The sequence below is a fragment of the Rosa rugosa genome, chromosome 5, assembly GCF_958449725.1.
Source record: "Rosa rugosa chromosome 5, drRosRugo1.1, whole genome shotgun sequence".
Taxonomy (NCBI): domain Eukaryota; kingdom Viridiplantae; phylum Streptophyta; class Magnoliopsida; order Rosales; family Rosaceae; genus Rosa; species Rosa rugosa.
The window spans coordinates 40,791,329-40,800,811 of record NC_084824.1 but is presented as its reverse complement, the minus strand read 5'-3'; the positions used below and the strand labels follow the sequence as shown (position 1 = coordinate 40,800,811).

Genomic DNA, 9,483 nt, shown 5'->3' with positions numbered 1-9,483 from the left:
TTGGTGGGTCTTTTCATAATTGTAAAATGTGCTCTTCAGTCAGTTTATTATATCCTTTTTCTCGCAGGAGGACTTCTTAAGATTCCACCTGTTATTTGATCCATAGAGTAGTCAAGCTTGTTTACGTTTTCTTGGTCTTCTTCTCTCTAATTGCTAACTTTCTTCTCCTTTTTGTGTGAATCTGTGTTATTAAATTGATTGGGTTCTTGGGTTCAACTGCTTTAGGCTTGAATTCGATGGAATGAATTAATATAGAATTGTATTATCTTTGTGATCGCCTATAATGGAAAATTTCTTTCTTTTAGCAATTGGGTTTATATGTTAGTGGATTACTGACTTGCTTTTGTTGATGATAATGTCATATTGTATTGATTACTATCTGAGAAACCAATTCGTCAATCTTAAATGCTGCACCCTGATTTTTCAGATTTCATATGGTCTTTTGTTTGTGTGAATTGTAGGAACTTGTATAAGGAGATGAGAACTGTGAACAAGTACGTTGTTTGGGAATCATATGTAGCTCGAAGGTTAGCTTTTGCATAGGTACAGTTGTTTTATTTCTTTCCTATTTTAGTTGGAAGGATGCTTTGCTATTGCATAAATCCATCTCATACTGTCTTTTAAATTAATAGTTTGTTCAATGATATATTAGTGATGCTTTAGCTAATCCACATGGACTCCATCTCTGTGACAAAGATTATCCAGAGAAGCCACCAAGTGTACGATTTCATACACGCATCAAGATGACTTGTGTCAATCATGAAACTGGAGTGGTAATGTTGTCTCATAACCTGTATTTTAGGATGTTATTCAACTGCTTGGTTTTGACAATTATTGGCTTTGCTCCTGGTTTTAATTTCTGTTCCCTGTTTTCATATGTGATTATCCCAGTCCTTATAGTGGATACAGGTTGAGGATATGATTTCAATGTTATTAGGAAATTAATCAAGACTTATCACTATTAATATGATCATATGTCCTAAGAATTAGGAAATCAGACTGTCAGAAACTTGCTTTCATATAGGGATCATATGTCCTAAGAATTAGGAAATCAGACTGTCAGAAACTTGCTTTCATATAAAATTCTGAGTTATTGCACTTTGTTTCGTTGAGCCAATGTCAGATTTCCATCTTGTTGCAGTGATTTCTTCTACAAATATGTATGAGTGGTTTTCCTCTCACTATTCAAGAATTTTGTATTTGCGATTCATGTTATTTAATGAAGTGTTTGGGAACAGGTTGATTCAAAGAAGTTTGGAATGCTGGCAAATTGGCAGCGGGATTTCACCATGGAAAACATATTGATGCAGCTGAAGAAGGAAATGACAGCCTCACACAACCGGAAGCTTGTCCAACCACCCGAAGGTACATATTTCTAATGGGAGGCAACTTTGAAGATTGTCACTGATCTGTTGAAACGATGGATTGGCATAGGCTGAATCTCTTTTATACATGTACAATATTTCCATTATTGGCAACTTAAGATATTTCCATTATGGACAACTAGAGGAAAGAATGGAAAAGTGGTCCTCAAGCTCTTTAGTGTCACTCTCCTCTATTGTTTTTCTTTTGGATGATTCTTGTTTAAACATTTCTTATTGAGAATTTTATCCATGTATTGAGTGAAATGCAATTAAAATCAGTTATGGAGTGCTAATTTTCTGATACAGCTCATCCAGAAGTCATATTTCTGCAAGAACCAGCTATTGTTCTCTCTATTCCTCGATGTACATTTGTATTGTTCTCTCTTTTCTGTACTTTATTTAATCATTGTTTTTTTTTACTTGGCAGAACAGATGCTCAACTTAAGTTGCTAGTAGCTGCTGGCATGTTTAAATGTTAAAGTTTTTAACAGGTAAAGTAAGGAATGTTTGTATTTTGATTATGGCTTATTGGTTTACTCTACAAGTAAGGAATGTTGCGTGGTTCTGCATGATTTAGATGCTTGTGTGTTTTGATGTGGACATCCATATGTGGTTGCATCTATTAAGTTTTGGATTAAGATGCTGCTATGTAGTACGTTTTGTAATTTAATCGATTAATAGTAGTGTTATATTGCTCAGTTGCACTAATGTAAAACTTTTGATATTAGGTTGAGGACTAGCAAAAGAAAGATCAAAAGGCCAATAAAGTACATTAACTACCGGGATTATACACGGTAATTACTTTTGCTTATGTCCTAAGTTTGGGATCATAGAGATTACATTTCGAAATATGACTGCTCTACAAGGGCAAATCACATAGTTCCAGATGGAACTTTGTTTTGCTTCTTTCTTTTGCCTCTGCCAAAATTCATGATTTGCCTTAAGAAAATCTGTCTTAGTTATTATGGTATAGGTGATATGTGGGCTGAGTTTCAAATAAGTTTATAGCTTAGAAAATGGAATCAATAATACTGTGGTATGGTATTTATGCAATTGAGAACTTTCTATGAAAAGGCTAGAAGGTTTTTGGTGCCATGCCCTCTACTTATTACGTTCTAACTTTTGCTTGTGTTTCCAAACAACTGATCTTGTAAGCTTTTTCACTAATAATTTGCTTACTGTCTCCAACTGTGTGTGATTCAAATTCATTTATATACATGTGGGAATTTGATTTTGTCTACCCCATAAAGAAAATGCAGTAATATAAGTTCTCTTCTTAGTTGAATTGAGTGGTAAAGCATATATTTCTTCTTTGTTAATTGATATTATGCAATCTTGACAAGATTGGACAGCTATCTATAACAATATTGTTGATTTTCTGGTATAGGTCTTGTGATTGAAGACTGAATTTTCTGCTTTAGTCATATTGTTGATTTTCTGAAACTATTGTAATGTTGGTACTTCTACGCATCAATTTTAGCTTCATGAGTATTAAAAACTAAAAAGACATGCTAAGCAGCAGCTTGAGTTTCTTCAGGTGTTTCCTCTTCGTCATCAGTCTATATACATGTTCCATGCTCATGATGCTCCTCTAGGTAACTACTACTAAAACTGTCTTTTTGTACAATGATTTGAGTTTTGTAATTGATCTTTTTGGTAACTTTTTCAGTTTTGTAGATAAACTACATTTAGGTGGTTCCAGACTTCCAGTGTTATCTGATCATGAAAGTCCTACTGTAGGTGGAGGGTTCCCCTGTACATTACTTAATGAATGTTGTGTTATTTGTTTTCTTTAGATAAAGATCTGTACATTTGTATGTATGTCTATTGTCATCTAGGATTAGAGAAGATTAGAATGTATAACTAGGAATTAGTTACTAGAATGTGCTTGTAGTCAAGTATATTTGTATGTAAATGTCTTCTTTTCGTTTCAAGGACATTTTTTTTTTGTGTTCTATAATAGATATAAGGACGTTTTTTTAGCGTCCTAATATACATTAGATGACCCTTTTCTCGGATTTAAGGACACTTAAAAAGTGTCCTAATATACATTAGAGGACGCTCTTCTAATGTCCTTAAAGACATTAGAGGACACTTTTTTAGTGTCCTTAAAGACATTAGATGACGTTTTTTTTAAGATTAGAGGACGTTTTTTTGGTGTCCTTATAAACATTAGAGGACGTTTTTTGAACGTCCTCGTAAGTGACTTACAATGACTCCTTGATAGATGACGTTTTTTTTGCGTGTCATCTAAAGTTTTCGAAGACGTTTTTTGAACGTCCTAAAATGCTTTTTTTGTAGTAGTGTTGCTTGGCTGGTTCTGTAACCGTTGTGGTCGCGGCACTACCGTCGGCTCCCGAGGAGACTAGGACCGAAGCACTTTGACAGAGGGTTTGGTGGCACTGAAATTCGGCTTCCGAGAAGACTAGGACTAGTAGTGTGATCACCGATAAGAGAAAGAGAAGGAGAGGAGTTGCTCTTAGAGAGGTTTGCTCTAGAGAGAACTTAGATCATCTTAGAGATGTTTTGATGTATGAATGAGTGAATTGTTCTATGTTGTAGCCTCTATTTATAGGCTACCAAGCAACACTATTTGGCCTTTAAACAACTCATAATGGGTTAGGTTTTAGCACTTAAACATTAATGGAATGTTAGGTTTGAATACTTAAACACTTAATGGAATTTGTTAGGTTTAAGTCATTTTCTGCTCCCTTATCCCTCAATTTTTATCTCCACTAAGAACTCAGATTCAACCTTCGATTTCTTCATATGAAATGATCCACCATGAATGTAGATTATTGTGGTAAAATTTCAGAATTTATTTCCATGTGGTTGGGCCGGAAATGCTGCTGGACCTCTTACAGGTCCAGTTTCCAAGTTTTGCTTCTGCAGAAAATTGGACTGTTTGTTTGAAGGTTTTCCACTCCGAACGAGCTTTGGCACTCTTCATAAGAAATGATCAATGGGATGTCTAGAATTAATCTGGAAAGTTTCAACTCATTTGGAGTTCGGATGGTTAGTCCGCCATCCCTCATTTCTTGTCTAGCTCGCTTTCTCCTAGCCGAAGTAGGAAAATGTGCTAAAGTTGATTTTTCATTTCCATGTTTGGTAGGCCTTATTTAGCCTCTTAATAATATATTTTTGAACTTATCAAAAATATATATGTGAGCCACTGATATTGGCTCAATTTCTCCAAGACACGCTTTGTCAAACCAAAATGCTCATTTTGGGTCCAAACATGTGGTCTGAAGTTACCAAAATAAAGACTTGTTTGACAATCTGTTGTTTGAATGCATTTTTAACGACATTTAATTGTTGTTTGTAAATCACTTATAATTGGGTAAATTATGCTCATATGTCGTCTAAATAGTTGTAAGACTTTATTTTTATGTCGTCTGTCTCGTATTCCAACCACAATTTTAAGTTTTTATGTTGTCTGATAGAAAATAAAACTTCGCGTTTCTGTTGTTTGATAATCAATTGAACTTCATTTTTATGTTGTCTGTTAGAAGTATTTATGTTGTTTGATAGTGAATTGAACTTCAGTTTTCTGTTGTCTGTTAAAGGCATATCTGTTGTTTGACAGTGAATTGAACTTCAGTTTTCTGTTGTTACTGTATTTGTGATACAACATATCATAAACCTGCATTTGTTGGATTTGAACCATAGCAAATCTCATTCTATACAGTAGTCAATCGAGAAAGGCAGATTAATTATAAGATCTGAAATCAACAAATTCCTCATTGCATAAATCAACCCACCAAAATACATTCCCATCAGTAGCATAATACTAAACTAGCTAGCATGCTAGTCTTTACATTAAATGATTTTAATGACTGCCATTGTTGCACGGATCTTAATCTAACTAAGACAAAAACCTAGTAGCATCCATAGAGTAGTTACAGCAACTGCATGCATTTGCTCAACACTTTCCATCAGTTCTGTCAAAATGCACAAAAGCAGTTCCTAGCCACTACTACTGCTCATAACCTACCAGAAACAAAAGCATATATATAGGCAGTTCTGTCAAAATGCACAAAAGCAATTCCTAGACACTACTACTGCTCATAACCTACCAGAAACAAAAGCATATATATAGGCTGATACTTAATTTTCTGGGAACTTCAAAACATGCTCAGCCCATTCCGCTCGGATCTCATCAATATCATTGACTGTGTAAACCAAATTTGACCTCGTTCCCCACTGCAATAAGGAAATGTAGCAAATTAAATATGAAAGTTTCATGCACAGAGCATGCACGTACTATATCATTAAACAATTAAGTCCATAGGTAAGCAGTTGATCAATTTTACCTTCATACTAAAATCCAAGTTCTTGTCCTCCACTATTTCTTTCATGTAACGCATAATGAAATATCCACAAGTCTTGTCATTTTTTTGCTCCGGAATACCCTGAAAATACAGAATTAAGATAATGGAAGGTGAAATATACAATGAAGTACATAAAACTAACCACTACAAAAAGTTCAACCGACTCACAGCAAGATTCTTCCATTGAATTACTTTCCTTCCTTTCCGATTCTTGTGAGCATTATAGATTTTAATAGAGCTTCAAATAGAAAATGATAATTAGTAAACAAGTCCAGTACATGACCAAGTAACACCAACTGATCAATCATTATAGTACAATATAAGAGACTTACTTGTTGACAATAGATTTCCATTCCCCAGTATCGAGTCGCCTTTTAAGTGGATCCATGAAGTGCACGACTTCTTCATTTGGGTTCACAATCGTCAACATCCAATGAGCACTATAGGATAACATAAAATTAAAAAAATCTGTTATATTACCATTAACAATATAACTTGGCAGACTAGATGCTTAAATTGCTTTTTACGTACCCTGAGTTATATGGAACCACAACGATTTGCCCTAACCTCCCTTGCCTATAGCGATCTGACAAAGACCGAGCCCTTTCAGTGGGATTTCCACACCCAACTGTACCAGTCTGATCAGGATCGACAAAGGCAACCATATCCACCATCCTACACTTCTTCAAGACTTCATGAAGGTAGCTACAAATTATTTTGGAATATGAAACTGTTAAAAGTACTTCAAAATAAACAGTGATACATGACAATCAAAATTCAATCGTATAATGAATTATTGACTATATGCACCCAGCTTGCTTTAATAATTCCTTACCTCATGTAAAACACTAGTACACGATTTGATACTTCTAGGTTGTTGGCCATGGTATAGAGATCACTTCTAAACAGACAGATTTCTTTGAACGGCCGAAAAGGTCCGCAGCAAATGTTGTGTGGATGGTGACCCCGTCTCTAAGGAAATTGTTCCCCCACGTGTACAAATCCTTTAATGTTGTTGGCAGATTCGGTGGCAAGTTTTCAAGGTCTTCATTATCATCAAATACATCTCTCATTCTCTTGTTGGCAGAAAACAAAAATTCTGTCGTCTGAAATGTGTCGTCTGAAGGCATTATTGGCATAGTGCTTCTTTAACAGGGATTTAATTGTCTCTTATACTAATAAGTACCATATTATTAGGGTATTTTAGTGCAGTAAACAAATCACTCTTAGAAATTGTGATGCATTGAAACCAAATCTCACAGTTGATCTGGGACTGATATACATTTTAAAAATACGTAACATGTATATTCTGAGTGATTATGCCATGATAACTCAATTGGATCTTAGCTGCCAATGAAATGGCTAACAATTTTGGTGAAAAAAATGGTATTGTTTAAATGGTTTTGACAAAGATCTATCTGCTTTCAATTGATGGGAGATATAAGAATCAAACTATACAGAATTGTCACAAACACATAGTATAGGGTACAAATATACCGATGCCTCTTTCTTTGTGCCTTGAAGTAGGGGTGGGCGTCCGGACCCGAAAAACCCGAAAACCGACCCGAACCGACCCAAAAAGCCCGAATCGGTTCGGTTTTGATTTTGAAAATATCGGTTCGGGCTAGGGCCCGACCCGAAAATATTATCTCGGTTCGGTCTCGGGTTTCAAATATGAAGAGCCCGAAAGCCCGAACCCGACCCGTATATACCCTGAGTTGCCACTTGTCTATCTATGATTGGGTGTTATATTAATATATTAAATATTTTAAAAAAAGAATTAGGTTACTCGAACCCGATCTCAGCCTCTCATTCTCTCAGCCTCCATCAGTCCCTCACTCCCTCTCTCTCTCTCTCGAAACCAAAGCCTCAAGCCTCAAACTCTCAAAGCCTCCGTCTATGAAATCCGCCACTCTCCCTCAAATCCGCCACTCTCAAAGCCTCCGTCTGTGAACCCGATCTCAGCCTCTCATTCTCTCAGCCTCCAGAAGTTCGCCGTCGCCGACGATCTCAGTGGACCACCGAGGTCGACCATCACGCGCTGGAGCTCATTCTCGGGGACGTTGGAACCGAGGGCCTTGAGGACTTTGCCGAGCTCCGAGGTTGAGATCTTGCAGTTGCCGTTGGAGTCGAAGCTCTTGAAGACGCGGTGGACCTTGTCGAGTCGTCGGTCACGACGGGTTTGGACTTTGGACTTTGGAGTCGGCGACTGGTGGCAGATGAATTTTTTCCATTGAAGTTTGGTTGGTTCTGCAATCTCTTGTGTTAATTTGATGCATATTATAACTGAATCTGAATGCATGTCTTCTTATTCTCCTATTGAATTTCTTATTCTCTTGTGTTATCATTTTTGCAGGCAAGTCCTATTCCAAAGTGTTAACTTGATATCACTTTGATGGCTTCTCCTCAAAATTCATCCCAAAGTTCCGATTCCAATGAACTGGCAAAGCTGAAGCCTTCAATGAACTGGGCATTTTGGACCCGAAAAACCGAACCGGCCCGAATGGGTTCGGTTTCTGTCGGTTTTCATTTCAGAAAAAACCCGAACCGGCCCGAACCGATAGTTTCGGGTTCGGTCTCGGTCTCACTAATTTCCGGGCCCGACCCGACCCGAGCCCAGCCCTACCTTGAAGGGTCTCATGGGGAATGGAATATCTCTTCACATAGGAAAAAAAAAAAAAAGGAGTTTCCAATTATCAGCAGTTACAGGTGATTATTATTCCAATTTTTCAGAAATTATAGTTCCTAAAGAAAATTGAGACACAAGTTATGATTTTTCTGCACTAATCAGTAACAAAAAGTATTTAGGACCACTTAGCTAGATCTTAGATTAAGTAGTCTAATGATGGTGGGCATTAACTACTCAAACAATGCATATAAAACAGGAACAAGCTTAAATTCTTAAGCTGCCAAACCTGCCTGCTCATCTCTCAGTACATCAGTCACTGATAGTATTAGATTCTGTACTGCATATAGTCCAAGACACTTTTTAGTGCATTACTGTTATTGATTTGTTGTTGCAGCTGCAACTATTTCCGGAGTCTTTTCAAGTGTTAAATGACTATCAACTCATTTTCCATTTTATTCTAAATACCAAGTTCGGCCCCATTTTGAATAGGATCTGGGATAAAAATTAGGAGTTCCATATGTTCCAAATCTGTTATCAAGTCTATTATTAACCAAGGGTAATTAAACCTTGGTCTCCTCCTCCAGTTGGTTGAAAGCTAATATTGATAGTGCTTTTGATAAGAATTCATGTTCTGGCGGCATCGGGGTGATAGTGAGGGACTCTGATGGGTTGATTGTGGGTGGTTGTTGCTGCAAAGTTAACAGGGTTTTGTCTCCGGCATTGGTGCAAGCTCTAGCTGCTAGAAGGGCTTGTCAACTTGCTGTGAGTAATAGCCTTTCTCCTATTATGTTTGAGTCTGATTGTCAGAATTTGGTGAGGGATATTATGTCTCGGGAGAAGGATGCTTCAGGATATGGAGGTATTGTGGAGGATATTTTCTTTCTTCATGATCATTTACTTGGGTATTCATGTGTATAGTCTAATTTTGCTGCTCATATGTTGGCTAAATTGGCTCTTAATTTCTTAGCAACTATCCCATTGTATGAATTAAGTTCATCAATCAAAGCTTGACGTCCTTCTCTCTCTCAAAAAAAAAAAAAAAAAGGTCTATTGTTAACTAACCAATTTTTTTTTTTTGGTTCTATGTCATTTAAATGACCAACTTTTTTAATCAGTAATGTTGGAAATTAGAGTACCATGGTAAAGTGAGGATCCTCCT

General features: G+C 36.6%; 1 protein-coding gene and 1 long non-coding RNA gene across 2 annotated transcripts; one reads left to right on the top strand and one right to left on the bottom strand.

The window, feature by feature from the left end:
- Window positions 1-684: 684 nt before the first annotated feature.
- LOC133707732 (uncharacterized) lies at window positions 685-1,665 on the top strand. Its single transcript, XR_009845256.1, has 2 exons — window positions 685-773; window positions 1,239-1,665. It is a non-coding gene; the product is annotated as an uncharacterized LOC133707732 (long non-coding RNA).
- Window positions 1,666-5,423: 3,758 nt separating this feature from the next.
- Window positions 5,424-6,597, bottom strand: LOC133708593 (uncharacterized). Its single transcript, XM_062134062.1, has 6 exons — window positions 6,531-6,597; window positions 6,227-6,400; window positions 6,028-6,135; window positions 5,864-5,933; window positions 5,678-5,776; window positions 5,424-5,567 (listed from the first exon to the last, which is right to left on the bottom strand). Exons 1-6 carry the CDS (start codon window positions 6,578-6,580, stop codon window positions 5,472-5,474), a joined length of 597 nt encoding a protein of 198 aa, XP_061990046.1. The 5' UTR covers window positions 6,581-6,597; the 3' UTR covers window positions 5,424-5,471.
- Between the last annotated feature and the right edge of the window lie 2,886 nt (window positions 6,598-9,483).